Source organism: Artibeus jamaicensis, unplaced genomic scaffold, assembly GCF_021234435.1.
Source record: "Artibeus jamaicensis isolate MK-2021 breed Jamaican fruit bat unplaced genomic scaffold, CSHL_Jam_final contig_402, whole genome shotgun sequence".
Classification (NCBI taxonomy): Eukaryota; Metazoa; Chordata; class Mammalia; order Chiroptera; family Phyllostomidae; genus Artibeus; species Artibeus jamaicensis.
The window spans coordinates 3,587,887-3,609,691 of NW_026521818.1; the positions used below are offsets into that span (position 1 = coordinate 3,587,887).

The following is a 21,805-nucleotide window of genomic DNA, read 5'->3' on the forward strand; positions in this document are numbered from 1 at the left end:
TTTCCCCTTCCCCTCCAAACAACCTTACACCATTGGCTTCTTTTCTGGATCTTTCTTTGTCAAATGCTGGAGGAGATACTATTCTTTGATTTTTAATCATCTGTTTATTATGATTATATATGCAAATATTCTAATGTATCAGTATCTAATTAAATAATTTTAGTTTATCAAAATAAAAAATTCAGGTCTATGGAGTTCTGAAATAAAGTGTTTAAGTGTTTTAAATGTATTATAAATTGTTACTATCCATCAATAGAAATTATTTGAATTCTAGTCTTGTATTCTAAACTGAAATCCAACCTTAGGCCTCATGTTTTCCAGTGCATTTTTTAAAAATTTAAAGTAATCGTGAGTTTAGCTTTTACAGTGGGATGTAAACGAGATACATTAATTGAATGGTGGTAATTTTCTATGTGGAAAAGTGATTTGCTTGTATCTTTTGTGGGATATGAGTTAGCAAACTACCACCTGTGGGCTAAATCCAGCTTGCAACTTATTTTTATGCAGTCTGTGAGCTAAGAATGCTGTTTATGTTTTTAAGTGGTTTAAAAAAATCAAAAGAAGAAGTATATGTTGTGAAACGTAAAAAAATTATATAAATTTTAATATCTGCCCATAAATAAAGTTTTATTGAAACACATCTTCACTTGTTCGTTTATTTACCAGTTGTGTATAGTTGAGCACTTGTGACAGCGGCCATGTATGCATTCTCATCACTTTGCACTGCTACCTGGTGCATTACAGATCAGAGTGACACAGTTATAACTCAACAGCACTTTGGGTGTCACATGTACTGCTATACAGCATACTTTATTTACTATTTAATATCAGTCCATGCCTATTAAGACAAAACAAGAAAAGAAAATGAATTTTGAATGTCACACTTTTAAGGTACAATGAAGCGTGGATTTTTTTGTTATTGAATTAGATGGGAAAGCATTGTGTTTATTTTGCAATAACATTCTGGCTGTGCTAAAATAATGCAATATATGCTTACATTACCAAATGAACATGCAGCTCAATATTACCAGCTCACAGGAGAGTGCTAGTCAGAAAGTTTAAAGGAATTAAAATCGAATACTTCATCAAAGCAGACTTTCTTTAGAAAAATAAACTATGTAAATGAGGATACAACCAAAATAAGTTTCTGGGGTCTCATTTGTTAGCCAAGCCAGGAGAGCCATTTACCAATGATAAATTAATTTAATAGTGTTTCATCGCAGTAGTTGAAGGAATGTGTCTAGTGAAAATAAACTGGTTTTTAACTAATAGTCTTTCAATGAGAACATTTGTGTGAGGAGTTGAGCCATTGAGAGCTACATCATTAGTTAATTAAAAAATCAAGGCAAATGATTTCATGTGGTTTTCCCTGACACTTAATGAGTCAGCAGGTGTGATCAAAAAGTGCTCAGTTGTTGTTTGTTTGAAGAGTAAATGCCAAGTTTTAAGTGACTGAAGACTTAACTCTTTGTAAATTGCCTGAGTGGATCAACTACAGATAAAGATATTTTCAAAGAAATTAAGAAAACCCTAATTTAGTACAAAGTTTAGTGGAGTCTTTTAAAATGTATTACAAATGATGGTGTTAAAAAATGTGTGGATCAGAAAAAGGCTAAACTTATCACCCTCAAAATATTTTTGTTCTTCTCATAGTACATTGGTGTTATGATAAGTTGTATTCAATTATTATATTTTGAATTGGTCAATAAAATATGAATATTTTTCTTTTTTCTTATATATATATATTTATGTGATATTCCTTGATTTTGCCTTTTGGTGGAAAAGCCTAAAGTATTTACTCTTTGGATCTTTAAAAAAATGTTTACTGACTTTTGTTGAAGGGAATGACATCAGTTTTGCCCATTAAACTATCTGAATCAACTTTGTCAAACAGCAGATTGACAACTACTGCAATACTCTCATGTCTTAAGCGGGACCTTGGCTTTATCGAGTCTGTTTTTTGGCTGTTCTCATTTACAATCTTAGCTTGTTTGTTTTTTGGGTGAATGTGTAGTATAATTATGTGAGGCTATGTTAGGGGAATACTTTGTGAATGAGTGAGTCGGAATATTTGGAATTATGTAAAATATTAGAAGGCAGATGACATATTTGAAGGAAAATTTTATTAAGGGAAATAAAAAGGTTGCAGAGAAAGCAGGTGGATATATCAGATTGGAGGTGGATATTTTTAACAGAAACTTCTGCTTGGTTTATTAGGTGTCACCTTCTGTGTATCTTGAGAAAAATTAATAAATATTTGTGCCATGGTATACAGTTCATACATGAAGTGCTATGAGGTTGCAAAAAATGGTTTATTTAATTTATGTTGCAGTAATAAAGATGTGGGAAAATTACTTCAGGCAACTGTCACCCTTATTCCATTTGGTTTTCTATGAACCCAAATATCACAATTAGTATGACAGTATTGGACATTTATAATTTATAATTTTTAGGAAGTTGGGTCTCTATAAGTATGTTGTAAGATACAGATAGTGATATCCAATGGTTTGGGGATACAAAAAGGATTGTATAAGTACTGAAGACTTGTTATTATCCACAATAATTGTTTTAGGTTTTTGTATCTTTAAATATAGTTAAACTTTAAAAAATTAACTAATGCAAGCAGATGAAAATATCTTCAAAATCTTACAAAAGGGTATACTGTGAAAATCAAAGTTTTCTCTTTTTTAAAAACTCATTTCTAACCTCCAATGTTATTTCATTTAAAAAATGTATGTATTATTCCAGGATGTATTTATAAGCTCATGCATGTATATGAATTGTTTTCCTTACTTAAGTGGAGTTATTCTATGCATAGTGTTTTGCCTTATTCTCTTAAAATATATGAATTCCTAATAGGCTACAGTGTTTTACTGCTTTAATGTAATATAGTTGTTTAATTCAGTTAGGTGCTAAATAAATTTCCATTTTATTAGAGCAGGAAATGGAAGTTTAGAAAAGCTAATAAGTAAATATTGAACCTGAAGGTGTCTAGTTCTAGAACTCGTGTCTAGTTTGCCAGAATAAGGGGCTTTATAGAATGCAGTAGAGATGAGGAGCTGTAAGCACAAATACTTCTCTTACTCTGATGTGGCAAGATAAAGTGAGCTTGATGATGTAATTTTTACATGAAAGCAGTCAGCCCTGCATCAGTGACTTCTATGTAGAGAACTAAGCTTCCGTCACTGCACCACCACAGTAGTGGTTTGGATATGGTTAGCTCTAGAATTAGTTGATGGGTGAAAGTTGTAAATTGTGCTGTTTTCACATTGAAATGGCTCTTCAGGTTTACTCTCTGATAATCCAGAATAATAGGAATCAGGATGGTCTTGGTACTTACTAAAGAATTATGAAAAAAGCAGAATGTGGGCTTCTAGTGAGAAAAGCAGAACAGAGAACTGAGTTGAACACGTAGTATGTGCAAGATTCTGTTCAAAGTGTAAGGGATATACTGTGAAGAGTAAGCCCTGGTGCCTGCATTTTACAATTTGCAGGGGCTGTGTACTTATTTCAGGATAAATAAGAGGATAAGATACAGTGAGTAGAATTAAGAAGAAACTAGGAAAGCAAACAGTGATAATGAAGGCAAGGAAAGAAGAAGAAAAGAGAGATTTGGAGGGAAAAAGTTTGATGTCTCTTCTAGAATATACATTTCTTGAGCATAGATTTGTGTATTGTTTTATCCCTAGCATCTAGCTTAGTAAACACTTATTAAATGAGTGAATGAAGAATTAAGAAGAGAGGTGAATAGAAAATTAATTGGGAAGAGAACAAAGAGTAAGAAAAAGATGTAGGAGAGAGAAGTAAAAGATGAAACAGAGGAGAGTGTTGAAGAGAGAAAGACCTTTTTATCAAACTCAGCTTCTATGTAACATGGCCAAGACAATGGTGAGAAGTTGGTTCTTACTCTGTCACCTCTAGACTGAGGTGATAGGACGTGGTTGGAACAGGTTCTGAAGTGCGGTCCTGTGATACAGACTTTGATGAGGACTAAGTGAGGTCATGTATAAGGCAGAATTTATAAACATCAAAGGACTCTGTGTGTTATTTACCTGCTTATTTATAATTGTTTATAAGTAACTTAAAACCAGAAGTTGAAATGTAGCTTTCTTGAGAATGATTTCTAATTTTAATATAGTAATACTTTCTTTACATGGTCAGGATATGAACTGTTCCTTGTAAGTGAATTTTCCATATAACTGTAGTTCATCTCATCATCAAAATAAAAAAAACATACTTTTACTGGATTAGATATCTTAAAATATATGTACATGTGTATTTTTTAAAGAATACTGATCTTACATTAACCTTTCCCTTATTATTCCAGATCATTATAAGCATCATTGATTATGTTTTGCTATAATATAGTAATACCCTCAGAAACCTATTAAGATTTTTTATGTTGCTTGACTGTAAACAAAGATGAAGTAATCCATTACACTTACTTATGCATTCATCTGTTGCTTCTTGTATGTGCTTTGGCCAGGGATCAAATCCTGATATAACCAAAGGGTACAACCTTGGTGTATCAAAACGAAACTCTAACCAACTGAGCTGTCAGGACTGGGCAAAGATGAAATAATCTGGATTGCTATAGTTTGAGTTCTTCTGATTATAGTTCATAGTTTTTCTGCCCTTTTCATCTCTATGACCTATTAGTTAATAATTTAAAGCTTAAGTTAATTCTTATTATAAAAGATTCAAATAGTATAAATAAGTATGAAAGGCTTATTATTTTTTTTGGTTTTAAATATCCTCTATTTTAATCCCACATCTTTCAGAGTATGGATCAGTTTCATTTGTAGTAATCTAGTTCTGGGAATCCACACACACATAGCCATATACATATTATATTAGTCTGCTCTGGCTGCCATAACAAAATACCACAAACTGGTGCATTAAGCAACAACAATTTATTCTAACCTCACAGTTCTGGAGGTTTAAAGTTCTAGATCAAGGTGCTGGCCAACTTGGTTCTTGCTTAGACTTCCCTCCTGGCTTGTAGATGGCTATCTTCTTGTGTACTCACATGACTTTGTGTGTGTTTGGAGAAAAGAGAGCGGGAGCTTGAGCAGACTGTCTGGTATCTCTTTTTTATAAGGACACTAATTCCATTATGAAGCCCCCACTCTCATGGTGTCATCTGACCCTAATTATCTTCCAATGCCCCATATCTAAAAATACCATCACACTGCTGTGACCCATGTGGCTCAATGCTACAATGGTTGTAGCATTGTCCCATGACCAAAAAGATTGCAGGTTTGATTCCCAGTATGGGTGCATATGATCCCTGGTTTGGGTGCATACAGGAGGCAACCAGTCGGTGCTTTTCTCTTGCATTGATGTTTCTCTCTCTCCCTGTCTCTCTAAAAGCAATAAAAAAGAATGTCCTCTGGTAGGATGAAAAAAAGTAATACCATCATGTTGGTAATTAGAGCTTCAGTATAAAAATTTAAAGGGGATAACATTCAGTCCATAGCACATATACACATATATTTATTTTAATATAAATGGAATCATGCTATACGTATTCTGTAACGTGCTTTTTAATTTACAAACGTGCCTTAAAAGAACCTTATAAGTGTGCATCTCATTTAGAAGGGACTACATCTTATTCTGTCTTTTATAAATATATTAAAATTTATTCAGCCATTCCCTTGTTGATGGACATTTAAATGTTTTCTTTGGTTTAAAAACAATGTTGCAACAAACACGTTCATACCAAATTTTGTGTACATTCTAAAGTATTTTGGTAAGACAGATTTTTAGATGGTAAGAGAATATTCTAATTGATGTTTGAGAGACAATTCCACACTGATCTATGAAAAAATTTGTGCGAATTTTGTCAAATCAACAGTGTACGTGTGTTTTTATTTTGCACTATTGAGAACATTGAATATTATCACTCTTTTCTATAGTTTTCAATTTTAGTAGGTGAAAAATAACTTACTGTATATTTAATCTGCAGTTATTTAATTGTGGGTCAGGTTGTAAATACTTCCATTATTAATTATTTGAGTTTTTCTTGATGAACTTCCAATTGTGTTCTTTGTATATTTTCATATTAGTTTGTCTTTTTTCTAGGATTTTTTCTGCATTAAGAGAGCTTAGCTTATAATTTGCATTGCAAATATTTCACAGTATGACTTTTGCTTTTGACTTTACTATCTATTAAATAATTAAAAATTTTAAGATGTGGATTATTCACATACTTTTATAATTTTGGGTTTCATGTATTGCTTTAAAGTGCTGAAGATAAAAATTTTACTGTACTTTGATAGTTTATGTGTTTTGTGGTAGAAATATTTCTATTCAGGACCAAATGCATTTTATACAACTATAAATTATCTGGCTTATGAGTGCATATTAATTTTGTATATTTAATTATCTTCAAATCTGTGTAGAAAATACCTCTAAAGCATTATTACAATATGTGCAGTAGCTTACCATCAATTTACATTATTATGCAACTGAGACTCACTTTCTTTAATTTAAAATAAGGATAATGGGATCTGTGTCATAGGTTATTATGATACATCATATGCAAATAATACTAAAAACCATTTTACTCAATCCTTACTAAGTACCAGTCATCATATATGCATTAGTTCATTTGATCCTCAGAACAATGCTTTCCTGCAGGTACTACTGTATCCAAATTGCAAATGAGAAAATGAACTAAGTCACTTGCCCAGGATTTCAGATAAAAAGTGGCAAAACCAGAGTGTAAATATGCACCTGGAAATAAAAATAATGATCTTTTCACTATACGCTCTTCCTGGTACATAACAGGAATTTGATTTAGTCTTTTCTTCTTTCTTTATTTGTTTTCTGTGTCTCTTTTTTGTATTTGATGAATAGGACTCTTTAGAAAAGCACTGCCCAAGAGTACTTACTGTTATTATTAAAATTTTCTGGTCTGTACCATCCAATAAATTAGCCACTAGCCGTGAAACTAAAATTTTACTTTAAATTAAATTACATGTGGCTACTGTTTTTGGCATCACAACCTTAGATGTATGAGTGTTTGTGTGTGTGTAAAGTGAATGCAGTTTTGTATGGATTGATAATGAGGAAACTGTCCATTCTAGGTTGAAAACTTTAGCAGAGGAACTTATGCAGACACAGCAAATGCTTTTGAACAAGGAGGAAGCTGTCCTGGAGCTAGAGAAAAGAATTGAAGAATCTTCTAAAACCTGTGAAAAGAAGTCTGAGTGAGTAAAACAAAAATAATTTAAAGGCAGAAAGTTGAATTCATGGAATTTTAAAGAAATACTTTAGTTATGTGTATTATGGATGTAAAATTTCTAAAAGCTGAAATTTCATTTTAAGCATAAAACTTAGATACTTTCCAGGACTGTAGAAAAATAATTATATTTTTGTCTATATAATGTACTGATTATATGTCTTAATATTTTACATTTAAGCTATTTTCCAAAAAAATCCTGTTAAAAGCTGTCTTCTTCTCATCAGTGTCCACCAGATTCACTATGAATTCCTTGTTAAGGATGTGGCAGGCCAGTATTATGTAGAAATTGGCTTCTACTGTGTGAGAAGGAAGCAAAAAAATTATTAGAAAATAGCAGTCTGTTTCACCTATAAAAATCGTATTTAGGATATAATCCTAACCCCAGAATTGCTGGGTCAAAAGGCAGGTCCATTTTTAGTTTTCTTAGAAAATTCCATACTGTTTTCCACAGTGGTTGTACCAGTCTGCAGTCCCACCAGCAATGGATTAGGGTCCCCTCTTCTGCACACCTCTCCAACACTTGCTGTTTGTTACTTTGTTTCTGATAGCCATTCTGACCGGTGTAAAGTGGTATCTCATTGTGGTTTTAATTTGCATCTCTCTGATAGCTAGCGATATTGAGCATCTTTTCATGTGTCTCTGGATCCTCTGTATGTCCTCCTTGGAGAAGTGTGTGTTTCAAGTCCTTTGCCCATTTTTTAATTGGGTTGCTTGTCTTCTTAGAGTGGAGTCATGTAAGTTCTTTGTATATTTTGGAGATTAAACCTTTGTCTGAGGTATCATTGGCAAATATGTTTTCCCAGACAGTTGGTTCTCTTTTTGTCTTAATACTGTTTTCTTTAGCTGTGCAGAAGCTTTTAATTTTGATGAGATCCCATTTTATTCTTTCCATTATGTCCCTTGATCTAGGGGACATATCAGTAAAAATGTTGCTGCGTGAAATAGCCTCTAGGACTTTAATGGTATCATGGCTTATATTTAAGTCTTTTATCCATCTTGAGTTTATTTTGGTGTATGGTGTAAGTTGGTGCTCGAGTTTCATTTTTTTTGCACATAGCTGTCCAGTTCTCCCAACACCATTTGTTGAAGAGTCTATCTTTAGTCCATTTTATGTTGCTGCCCCCTTTGTCGAATATTAATTGACCGTAGAGACTTAGGTTTATTTTTGGGCTCTCTGTTCTGTTCCATTGGTCTGTGTGCCTGTTTTTGTGCAAGTACCAGGCTGTTTTAATTACAGTGGCCTTGTAATACAGTGTGGTATCAATTATTATATTCCACTGCTAGGATTATATCCTAATAATGCTGAAACACCAATCCAAAAGAACCTATGCACACCAATGTTCATAGCAGCACAATTTACAATAGCCAAGACTTGGAAGCAACCTAGGTGCCTGTCAGTAAATGAATGGATCAAAAAATTATAGTACATATACATAATGGAATTCTGTGCTGCAGAAAGAAAGAAGGAGCTCCTACCCTTTGCAACAGCATGGATGGAAATGGAAAACATTATGCTGAGTGAAATAAGCTAGGCGTTGAAAGAAAAATACCATATGATCTCACCTTTAACAGGAAGCTAAACAACAAAACAAACAAGCAAGCAAAATATAATCAAAGACACTGAAATAGAGAACAGGGGGACAGTGACCAGAGGGGAGAGGGGAGGGAATTTCAGGGGAAAAAGGGGAAGGATTTACAGGAACTAGTATAAAGGACACATGGACAACAACTAAGGGGGATGGAAATGGGAGGGAGGTGGGGAGCACCTGGGGGGTGGGGTGGGATGGGAGTAAAAGGCAGAAAACTACTTGAACAACAATTAAATAAAAATTAAAAAAATTGTATTTAGATTTGCTATGCTGTTTTTGTCTCACTGTTGTTTTTCTTGCTGATTCCTGGATCTTTAAATATTTTCCTGAAATTTCTGACTTTACTTGTCTTGGTATACCTTTGCTTTTACAAATTATATTAATTATGTTTTCTACTTTTTCAAGAAGTAAATTTTGATAAAATATAACTTCTAATTTTACTTTGGTTATAGTTTGCATCTCCAACAGGGATTATTGGTATGGTTTCTTTAATGTGACTGGACACTTACCTTTTTTCTATCATACTCTCACATACTCAAGTTTTGTGTAGGTATCTTTCTCTGGTCTATACTTGCTCTTACTTTATTTTATTAGTATTATTTTTGTATCCAAACATTTCTTTTTTTTATTATTGTTGAAGCACAGTTGTCTCCACTTTCCCATCACCACCCTCCTCCCACCCTCATGAACATTTCTTTTTACCTTTAATTTCATTTATCCTCCACTTAGAATTTCAGCATGCAACTATGTTTATTTTTTGCTCATTGATCAAATTATGTGACCTTTTTCACTAATGAATCTTTCATGTGATTTCCCATTGTTGTTATTATGTCTTTGATTGCAGGTATGTTGCACTTTTCTCTCTTATATTTATATATAGGCTTTAACCCCATGTAGTTCTTTGAAATAGTACCAAGTAGTGTATGTACAATGACAATCCCAATAAACAGAATGTCCAATGGAATTGAAAAGTCACCAAGGGAGTTCTAGAACCCTTCTCCATTAGCTCCCAAACAACGCCTCGCTCTAGCCATAAGCACAAGGCAGAATCAGGAAATCTGGGAGAATGTACCACTGCTCTGGGCTGTTGGTTTCATTCTTAAATGGTATTTCCAATGGGTACAGAATTCTGGTTGGACAGTTGTTTTTTTTCCCGTATTTTCAAAAGTTTATTCCATTCTTTTCTGTCTTTTATGGCTTCTGATGAGAGGAGGCTGTTAATCAGCATTGTTCCTCTACATGCAATATATCAGTTTTCAAGATTTATGCATCTTTGGCTTTGAAAAATTTACCTTCATGTGCCTTGGCCTTGGATTCTCTTGTTTGTTATAGCTGTTGTGTGTATAGTAGCTTATATCTAAACATTTCTTTCATCAAATTTAGAAAACATTCAGCTATTATTTCTTCAAATATTTTTCTGCCCCATTTCTGTCTCTTCTGCTTCTGACATTCTTATTATGAGTATGTTTGACTATTTTATACAATCTAACAAGAAGTCTATTTTTCAAATCTCTTTTTCCTGTTCTTCACCTTTGACAATGTCTAATGCTCTATCTTTGAGTTCACTTACTCTTTCTTCAGTTATAGCCATCTAACTACTTTTTCTAGTGATTTTTTTAAACACAATTCTAATGATCAGTTCTGTAACATCAATTTGTTTCTAATTTTATTGTTTTTATTTCTCTGCCAAATTTTCTGTTTTGTTGCTGAGATTCTCATTCACTAGAAATATGTTCCCTTTTACTTCACTGACTATTGTTATGATAGCTGCTTTACTATCTTTTTTTGTTAGATGCAGTAACTAGTTCATCTCCAGATTGGACACATTCATTTTCATTTTTTTTTTTAAATTTATTTATCTTTAGAGGGGAAGGGGGGGAAGGAGTGAGGGAGAGGAACATCAATGTATGGTTGCCTTTCTTGCGTCCCCTGCTGGGAACTGGCCTGCAGGGAACTGGCCTGCAACCCAGGCATGTTCCCTGACTGGGAATCGAACCTCGATCATGTGGTTCGCAGGCCCCCGCTCAATCCACTGAGCTATACCAGCCAGGGCCAATTCATTTTCTTTTGTCTTAAGAATGTGTTCCCTCTTCTTTGATCTTGGTATGTTGAATAATTTTGGGATGTGTCTTAGACATTATGGATGCTAACAGATCCTAACTACTGTTATTTTTCTCCAATTATGTTGTTTTTTGTTTGTTTGTTTTAGCAGGTGATTTTCTTGGCTGGTCTTATTTTTTTCCTTTTTTTTGATTTATTTAATTATTCAAATTGTTCAAGTACAGTTTTCTCTTATACTCCCAATCTTGCCCATCCCCCCCAGTGCTCCCCACCTCCCTTCCATCCCCCCCTCACCGCCTTAGTTTTTGTCCATGTGTCCTTTATACTTGTTCTTGTGAATCCTTTCCCTTGAAACCTGTGATTCTCTCCCCTCTCCCCTCTGGACCCTGTCAGCTTGTTCTGTATTTCAGTGTCTTTGGTCATATTTTGCTTGCTTGTTTGTTTAGCTTCCTGTTAAAGGCGAGATCACATGGTATTTGTCTTTCACCGCCTGGCTTATTTCACTCAGCATAATGCTTTCCAGTTCCATCCATGCTGTTGCAATGGGTAGGAGCTCCTTCTTTCTTTCTGCTGCATAGAATTCCATTGTGTAAATGTACCATAATTTTTGGATCCATTCATTTGCTGATAGGCATCTAGGCTGCTTCCAGCTCTTGGCTATTGTAAATTGTGCTGCTATGAACATTGTGGTGCATAGGTTCTTTGAAATGGATGTTTTAGGATTCTTAGGATATAATCCTAGCAGTAGAATTGCTGGGTCAAAAGGCAGGTGGATTTTTATTTTTCTGAGAAAATTCCATACTGTTTTCCATAATGGTTGTACCAGTCTGCAATCCCACCAACAGGGAACTAGGGTCCCCTTTTACCCACAACCTCTCCAATATTTGTTGTTTGTTGCTTTGTTTATGATAGCCATCCTGACCAGTGTAAAGTGGTATCTTATTGTGGTTTTAATTTGCATCTCTCTGGTAGCTAGATATATTGTGCATCTTTTCATGTGTCCCTGGATCCTCTGTATGTCCTCCTTGAAGAAGTGTATGTTCAAGTCCTTTGCCCATTTTTTAATTGGGTTGCTTGTCTGCTTAGAGTGGAGTCATGTAAGTTCTTTATATATTTTGGAGATTAAACCTTTGTCTGAGGTATCATTGGCAAATATGTTTTCCCAAACAGTTGGTTCTCTTTTTATCTTAATACTGTTTTCTTTAGCTGTTCAGAAAAGCTTTTAATTTTGATGAGATCCCATTTTATTCTTTCCATTATGTCCCTTGATCTAGGGGGACATATCAGTAAAAATGTTGCTGCGTGAAATAGCTGAGATTTTCTTGCCAATGTTCTCTTCTAGAATTTTAATGGTGTCACGGCTTATATTTAAGTCTTTTATCCACCTTGAGTTTATTTTGGTGTATGGTGTAAGTTGCTGCTTGAGTTTCATGTTTTTGCACATAGCTGTCCAGTTCTCCCAACACCATTTGTTGAAGAGGCTATTTTTATTCCATTTTGTGTTACTGCCCCCTTTGTCGAATATTAGTTGCCCATAGAGACTTGGGTTGATTTCTGGGCTCTCTGTTCTGTTTCATTGGTCTATATGCCTGTTTTTATGCCAGTACCAGGCTGTTTTGATTACAGTGGCCTTGTAATACAGTTTGGTATCAGGTATTGTGATTCCTTCCACCTTGTTCTTTCTCAAAGTTGCAGCTGCTATTCAGGGTCTTTCATGGTTCTGTATAAATTTTTGATGTGTTTGTTTTATGTCTGTGAAATATGTCATTGGTACTTTAATAGGTATTGCATTGAATCTATAAATTGCTTTGGGTAGTATGGACATTTTGATGATGTTAATTCTTCCAATCCATGAACAAGGTATATGTTTCCATTTGTTTGTGTCCTCCGTGATTTCTGTCTGCAGTGTTATGTAGTTTTCTGCATACAGGTCTTTCACGTCCTTGGTTAAGTTTATTCCTAGGTATTTTATTTTTCTTTTTGCTATATTGAATGGGTTTTTTTCTTGATTTCTGCTTCTGCTGTTTCTTTGTTGGTATACAAAAATGCCTTTAATTTCTGGATATTGACTTTGTATCCCGCTGTTTTCTAAATTCATTTATTATGTCGAGCTGTTTTTGGGTAGAGTCTTTAGGGTTTTCCATGTACACTATCATGTCATCTGCAAACAGTGACATTTTTATTTCCTCTGTTCGAATTTGGATGTCTTTTATTTATTTATTTTTTGTCTGATTGCTGTGGCTAAAACTTCTAATACTATATTGAATATAAGTGGTGAAAGTGGACAACCTTGTCTTGTTCCTGATCTTAGTGGAAAGGATTTTAGTTTTTGCCCATTGAGTATGATGTTGGCTGTATGTCTCTCATATGTAGCCTTTATTATATTGAGGAAGGCTCCCTCTATTTCCACTTTGCTGAGCATTTTTATCATAAATGGGTGTTGTACCTTATCAAAAGCTTTTCCCACATCTATTGATATGATCATGTGATTTTTGTCTTTGCTTTTGTTTATGTGATGTATTACATTTACTGATTTGTGAATATTGAACCATCCTTCTGTCCCTGGGATGAATCCCACTTGGTCATGGTGTATGATCTTTTTAATGTATTGTTGGATGAGATTTGCCAATAATTTGTTGAGGATTTTAGCGTCTATGTTCATGAGCGATATTGGCCTGAAGTTTTTTTCTTTGTTTTGTCTCTATCTGGTTTTGGAATTAGGATGCTGCTTGCTTCATAAAAAGAGTTTTGGAGTCTTCCATCATTTTGGATTTTTTTGAATAGTCTGTGAAGAATAGGCCTTAGCTTTTCCTTAAATGCTTTTTAGAATTCTCCTGTGAAACCATCTGATCCAGGGCTTTTGTGTGACGGGAATTTTTTGATTACTGCTTCAATTTCATCTGCTGGTATTCATCTGTTCAGGCTTTCTGTTTCTTCTTCACTGAGTTTTGGAAGATTGTATTTTTCTAAAAATGTGTCCATTTCCCCTAGGTTTTCAAATTTCTTGGCATACAGTTCTTTATAGTAATTTCTTAAAATTCCTTCTATTTCTGTGGTGTAAGTTATAATCTCTCCTCTTTCATTTCTAATTGTGTTTATTTGTGTCCTCTCTCTTCTTTTCTTGATGAGCCTACTTAAAGGCTTGTCTATTTTGTTTATCTTTTCAAAGAACCAACTCATCGATTCATTGACCCTTAGAATTATGCTTTTAGTCTCTATGCCATTTAATTCTGCTCTGATCTTGGTTATTTCCTTCCTTCTTCTTGCTCTGGGCTGTCTTTGTTGTTGTTCCTCAAGTTCTTGTAGGTGCAGGGTTAGGCCGTTTGTTTGAAATGTTTCTATCTTCTTCAGGTAGGCCTGTATTGCTATAAACTTCCCTCTCAGGACTGCCTTCACTGTGTCCCATAAGTTTGGGGTTGTTGTGAGTTCATTTTCATTTGTTTCCAGAAACTTTTTGATTTTTTTCCTAATTTCATTCTTGACCCATTCATTGTTTAATAGCATACCATTCAGTCTCCATGATTTAGGGTGTTTTGGGTTTTTTCCTTTGGGGTTGGTTTCCAATTTCAGTCCCTTGTTGTCGGAGAAAGTGCTCAGTATGATTTCAATTTTCTTGAATTAGTTGAGGTTCGTTTTGTGTCCTATCATGTGGTCTATCTTTGAAAATATTTCATGTGCATTTGAAAAGAATGTGTATTTAGGTTCTTTGCAACGAAGGGCTCTATACATATCAGTTAAGTCCATTTCATCTAGGGTCTTGTTTAATGCCACAGTATCTTTGTTGATATTTTGTTTGGAGGATCTGTTCATTTTTTGATAGTGGGGTGTTAAAATCCCCTACTATAATTGTGTTGCTGTCAATATCTTTCTTGAAGTCCTCTAAGATTTTCTTAATATATTTGGGTGCCCCTATGTTTGGTGCATATGTATTTATGATGTTAATGTCTTCTTGGTGGATTCTTCCCTTGAGTATTATGAAGTGACCTTCTGGGTCTCTCTTTATGATACTTTTTTTGACGTCTGTTTATCTGATGTGAGAATTGTTACCCTGGGTATTTTTTCTTGTCCACTTGCTTGAAAAATTTGTTTCTAGCCCTTCGCTTTTAGTCTGTGTAGGTCTTTTGTCCTGAGGTAGGTCTCTTGTAGGCAGCATATGTGTGGATCATGCTTTCTTATCCATTCAGCTATTCTATGTCTTTTGATTGGAGCATTTAATCCATTTACATTTAATGTTATTATTGATGGGTACTTATTCATTGCCATTTTTGTACCTGTGTTCCTCTCTGTCTCTCTCTTTTCCTTCCTTTCCTTAAAGCAGTCCTTTTAGTATTTCTTGTAGAACTGGTTTGGTGGAGGCATATTCTTTTAGACTTCTTTTGTCTTGGAAGCTCTTTATTTGGCCTTCTATCTTGATTGAGAGCCTTGCTGGGTAAAGTAGCCTTGGTTTTAGGCTTCTAGTTCTCATTACTTGGAATATTTCTTGCCATTCTTTTCTTGCTTGAAGTGTTTCCATTGAGAAGTCAGCAGCTAACCTTATTGGAACTTTCTTATATGTTACTCCCTTTTTCTCCCTTCCTGCCTTTAAGATTCTCTCTTTGTCTTGGAATTTTGTCATTTTAGTGATGATGTGTCTTCAAGTGGGCCTCTTTGGATTCCTCTTGATTGGGACTCTCTGTGATTTCTGGATTTGTGTGACTTTTCTCTCATCAGATCAGGGAAGTTTTCCATCATTACTTTTTCTACTAGGTTTTCTATTTCTTGTTCTTCTTCTCCTTCTGGTATTCCTATTATTTGGATATTATTACATTTCATATTGTCTTGCATTTCTCTTAATCCCTCTTCATTCTTTCTGAGCCTCTTTTCCTTATCTTGCTCTTTCCGGGAGTTTTTTTTTTCTACTTTGTCCTCCAACTCGCTGATCCAATCTTCTGCTTCATGGATCCTGTTTTTAATTCCTTCTACTGTGTTCTTCATTTTAGAGATTTTATTCATTTCCTCTTGGCCTTTGCTGATAGTTTCTATTTCCTTTTTCATGTTGATATAATTTGCAGTGAGTTCATTGTAGCTCCCCTGTAGTTTCTGGTAGCTCATTCTGAGCTCTTTGAACTACTTGATGACCAGTGGTTTGAATTCAATATTTGATAATTGACTTGCCTCTATTTCACCTAACCTTCTTTCTGAGGCTTCCTCCTTTTCTTTCATTTGGGGATTGTTTCTTTGTCTTTCTATTTTTTGTGAGACTCTTCTTGTTTGCCTCAGCTTCTTAAATTGATCTGTTCTTACTCCTTGGGTTTATGGTATGTACTTCCGTGGTAGAATACCAGTGAAATTCAGTGCTGCAGTCTCCGTCAGGTATCTTGATGTTCTCTGCTTCCACCTACTTTTGTGTGTGTGTGTGTGTGTGTGTGTGTGTGTGTGTGTGTGTGATCAGCTCTTGTTTGAACTTGAGGCAGTTTCCAGGTCACTTCACTGTATAAATAATGCTATAATAACATCCCTGAATGTGAACTGCTTTGTTTCTTCTCCCTGCATCCCCTCTCTTGAGCAGGGAGTACTTACTGGAGGGGCACTTGCTCTTACTTTATATACAACTTTTCAAGTGTTCTTCACTTCTCTAAAATCTCTAATCTTATCTTTCCCATGAAAGTTAGAAAAAATATTTCTCTTACATCACAGAAAGAATTAGAATCATCAGGTGGCAACTCCCTTATTTTCTGGGACTAACTTTCCCGATCCATCACATTTTACCCATTCTCTTTCTCTGCTTTCATAGAGGGACATGTTCCTGTTTTGAGTCTGTTTCTTGTGCTTGTCTTTTGTATCCCATCATTCATTAGTTTCCCAGAAAACTTGCATGATTTCGTAGATTAGGTTCACCTTTTCTTTTCAACTAAGTCCTATATCACTTTTTAAATATGTTTAAGTCTTGATCCTGAAAAGAATCTTTACCTCTCTGCCTTCCCCAGATAACTCTTTTTAAATTTTCATATTTTTTCTTATTATCTTTGCCTTCCGTGTTTTTAGCCAGACTTAATCTAAGAGTTATTATGCACATTTATTTCCTTAACTCCCACTTAGTTCTCATCCTACATATATCTGGCTTCTGTCCCATCACTATTGAAATAGGTATCTGTAATATAGCCAATGGTCTTTATGTTACTAAATTTAGTGACTATCTTACTCGATCTCCTCACAATATCTTACTTTGAATTTATGCTTCTTTTCCATAGGTATATGGGATCCAAAATGCCAGATCTTAATACTCTCTTTCTGTCCACTCCTTCATAAACTTCTTTCTCTTCACTTAGCCAATCTATTTTGGACTTACTTAAGGCATAGCCTTAGGCTATGTCAGTCCACTAGATGATAACCTAAAGACAACCCACATTTATTACTCTCACTCAGATTTATCCTCTGAACTGTCTGGCCATGTAATCATTTGCCTACTTGATGTGCTTCCTTGGGTGTCTTAGAAGTGCCCTAAATTTTCTGTGTCCAAGGTTGAATTAAAAATCTCCATCTAACCCAATCCAACTGAACCTAGTTCATTTTTAGTATTCCTTATTTCAGTGAACAGCAACACCATTTATCATATCACACAACTCAGAATATTAGGTAGGAGCCTGCCCATCTTACTTATACTATGGCTTTTATTACAGCTTGGGATTAAGCATAATATTGGAGTCAGTGAGACTTTTAAAAATGATGACAGAAATTTGAGTTACTCTGGGCATTCCTTTAATCTGAAAAATTTCAATATTATATAACTAAAGGTTCTATTTGAGTTATAAAACTAAAATTTATTAACCATTGCACATGTAACATTCAAAAATAGAATTACCTTTTGCTTTATTCTTGTTTTGAATAAATCTGTTCATATTTACAAATGATGAAGTAGTTCTACTTGTTACCATTTGTAAATACAAACATTGTAAATGACTACTGTTTTAAAATTTAGTGGATGTAAAGATGGGCAATAGCATAGCTGACCCTCTCTCCAGACTATATATTGTTGGAAGAGGCAGTCCTCAAGTTTTATTTTTAATGTAGGAGTTGTGGAATTTTTTGATTTCCTTTGGTATGTTCTCTTGATTCAAATCTTTAACTCTGTTTTTATCTACATAATCAGCGTCATCCATGTTTTTGCATCTATTTATATTTATCAGATGAGAATGGGAGTGGAGGAAAGAGGGCTTATACTTAAAAGGGTGGTGGTTATGTGGGAAATAGCATTTCTTGAATTCTTACTGTGTTCCACATATTATACCAGATGTTTTACACACACACACACACACACACACGCACACACACATTCAATGAATGTTACCTTTCCTTTTCTTTCTGTATAATTATTTCCATTTTACCTTAAGGAGAATTTAGATAACTTACAAATAACATACCTAGTAAGTGGTAGGAAACACATGAGTTCCTGACTCCAAAGCTTGTCTTTTTTGAGCATAACATTTGCTTGATCTTATGATTTTAGTAGTGTTCTTAGGAGAAGGGATAAGTATGTCAAGCAATTAAGAGGATGAGTCTTGTTTAACCCAAGTTTTGTTAGCCCTCTGTTACCATGTAGGTTTTATTTTCAGCTTCAGGAATAATATTATAAATGCTAAGTATATTTATATAACTAAATAGTCATTTTGAAATCTTACTAATTTAGACATTAATAGTATTGAAATTTGTCTTTAAATAATATGTTAAAGTATTTTGCTAAACAAATAGTCTTCAGGGATTTTGGGGGAAATGTTTGAATATCAGTTTCTTAATATTTCTTAAATATTTCCTTTTTTGTGTATATATGTATCTATATCTACATGTATACTTAAATGCACTTAAATAATTAAAGTCAGTTTTTATTTAGTTCTGACAGTAGATTTAGAATAATTTTTACTATGTAACATGTTAGCTTCAATACTGTTACTTAAAAATGATAAAAACAGTAAGATAAAACTATAATTGATCACAAATACTGCAAAATATTCTATAAGTTACAGGATTACATTCTTAAATTTTTTTTAATGAATGGAATCATACTGAACTTATCAGAAATATCACTATTGGTTCTATCAATATATAACATAGTAAGGGACAAAAGTTTGGATTTAACATAATTGTCTCTAAAACATAATAACAGTCACAAAATAAATTATATAATTAATCATTTTATAGTTTTGATTCCTATAATTGAGTAATATAAAGTGAAAATGAACTTAAAGAATAGTTTTTATGTAACATTAAATTCACACAAGAAGAGAGTTTTAGTTTATATAAATAATGCAGCCCTCATTTGAAATGTAACCATTGCAGAGTTTTATCTAACAAAAAATAGGGCGAATGGAATAAATCCAACTACTAGAAATGGTATGATTTTAATACAATCCAAAGCATCACTCTAGTGTTTTTACTCCTTACTTTTAAAGCATGTTTACTCAAGTGGAAATAATAATCTTTACCTGATTTAGGACCCTTGACTACTGTATTAGAAAATAGTTTATGGGAAAATATACCAAGCATATATCATTTATGACTGAATGGCATAAATAGCTTGAAACTTTCTGTTGGTTTTAATGCTTGGCTTGATTTCTGAAAAGTGAATGATTATTTAATTTTGTATAGTTTTGTACCATTATCATCTAGTACTTAAAAATATCTTATATGTTATAAAGTCATGACTCTTAGAGCCATGTAGAATCTTAAGAGAGCATTTGATTCAACCTTGTGTTTCAAATTATGTGGTATCTGCAGCCCAGAAGTTTTAAGAGACATGCACAATGCTGCATCTAGCCTATAGTGAAGGTAAGAATTGAACCACTTTAGAATATTGTTCTAGTTTGCAAATTTAAGGAACTTTTACTTTTGTCTCATCATTTTTAGATTACCCTTATTATGAAAATGTGCTATGTAAATAGGGAATTCATTCCACAATATTTATTGCATGTCTAATAATGCTGTGACTACAATGAAAGGTAAGACATATATGGCCACATGTCTCATGAAATTTACATTTTTGTGGAGCAGATCAGTACAAAATAAGAAATTAAAATTTCACAGCAAATTGTACTAATTGCTGAAACAGCAGTACAGCTACAAGAACAGAGGAGTACCTACTTACCTACTTAAGATAGGCAATCAGGGTTCCCCTGGGACATGGCATCTTTGCCAGGACCCGAAGGACAGAAGGTGCCTTCCATTTGGAAAGCAGTCAGAGGTCGGGATAAGTATTACATGCCAAGGTTCTGATCTCTTCCATGTTTTAAATTTATATACGGCTTCTTATGCATCTTGCACTGTTTAATCATGTACTTTTAATACATACTATAATTTTTAAAATTAAAATATAAATATAGCTTGTTTGCTCAGTGGTGTCATAAGCATATAAAATAATTACATAGTATGTTGTATAGTGATCACAGCAGTACTTTATAAAAACTAATTGAACAAAAGCAAGATTTTAATGTATGTGAAATTGTTATAATAGAGCTCAATGCGGTTAATTGGAAGAAGTCGATATTACTCTTTGATTTCATTATGACATGTTGATTAAAAAATATTAAAACCATAGCCATGTAATAGGGGACATGCTTCCCTTGCTAGTCTCATTATTTCTAAAAACCACTAAACTGAAAACCAGGAAGTTTATATTTTAACTTAATTCTTTGTATTAGGATAGTGTCTCAGAATTTCTAAGTGATGGTAATGTGACACAATACAATAGATACTTAGAAGTTCTGAAGGAGAATAAACAAGGCCTATCCCCAAAACAGATTATATAGGAACCCAAAGCATATGAGACAGTAGAAGCCTCACTGTACCAGAGGAAGCATGATGGCAGCAATAATGATATGTATTTTTATTTAAATTTAAAATTTTAAGGTAATTTTGATAGCAGTGTATGTGAATGAGTTAATACAAAGTGGTCCCATGTACCCTATATTTATTTTGCCCCAGTGGTAGCATTTTGAAAAAGTATAATTTATTATTATAATTGCAGATATTGAGCTAGATTACAGTCATGACTTGAAACATTTCTGTCACTGGAAGGAACCTCCTCATGTTGCACTTTTGTAGCTACACTGCTTTCCATCTTCCACCCTCTTCTTTACCCCCAATAACTTTTAATCTGTTCTCCATTTTTACAATTTGTCTTTTCAATACATTATATAAATGAAATCTCCTTCTATATAGCCTTTTGAAATTAGCTTTTTATAGTCATCATAATTCTCTGGAGAATGATTCAGGTACTTTCATTTCTTTTAACTGTTAAGCACAATAATATTCCTTGGTATGGGAGTTAGTTTCCTAGGGCTGCCATTGCCAAGTACCACAAACTGGGAGGCTTAAAAACATACATTTATTGTCTCATAGTTCCAGAGACCAGAAGTCTGAAATAAGGTATCAGTAGGCTGGTTTCTGAGGAAGAATCTGTTCCATAAATCTCTCTTAGCTTCTGCTGTTGGCCAGCAGTCCTAGCACTCCTTTGTTCATAGAAGCATCACCCTAGATTTTGCCTCCATCTGTTTATGGTGTTCTGCCTGTGTCTTTTCCATATCCAGATTTCCCTCCTCTTACAAGGATACCAGTCATGAGTTAAGGGCCCATGGACTCCAGTGTGACCTCACCTTAACTAATTATGTTTGCAGCAACCCATAACCAATTAAGGTTATATTCTGAGGTTCTTTTTAAAAATTTTTAAAAAATATATTTTAAAGATTGTCCTATACACAGTTGTCCCATTTTCCCCCCTTTACTCCCCTCCGCCCTGTACACCCCCTCCCACCCACATTCCCTTCACCTTTAGTTAATGTCTATGGGTTATACATGTAAGTTCTTTGGCTTCTAGATTTCCTATACTATTCTTGCCCTCCCCCTGTCTATTTTCTGCCTACCATCTATGCTGCTT

The 21,805-nt window shown here is 34.1% G+C and overlaps 1 protein-coding gene across 5 annotated transcripts in view; it reads left to right on the forward strand.

Moving 5' to 3' along the window:
- FER (FER tyrosine kinase) overlaps positions 1-21,805 on the forward strand; it is a 411,880-nt gene that overhangs the window by 109,434 nt on the left and 280,641 nt on the right. For all 5 annotated transcript variants that reach the window (XM_037138616.2, XM_037138612.2, XM_037138614.2 and 2 more), the window contains one exon: positions 7,092-7,214. In XM_037138616.2, coding sequence (XP_036994511.1) covers positions 7,092-7,214 — 123 coding nt within the window. The remainder of the gene's footprint in view (positions 1-7,091; positions 7,215-21,805) is intronic.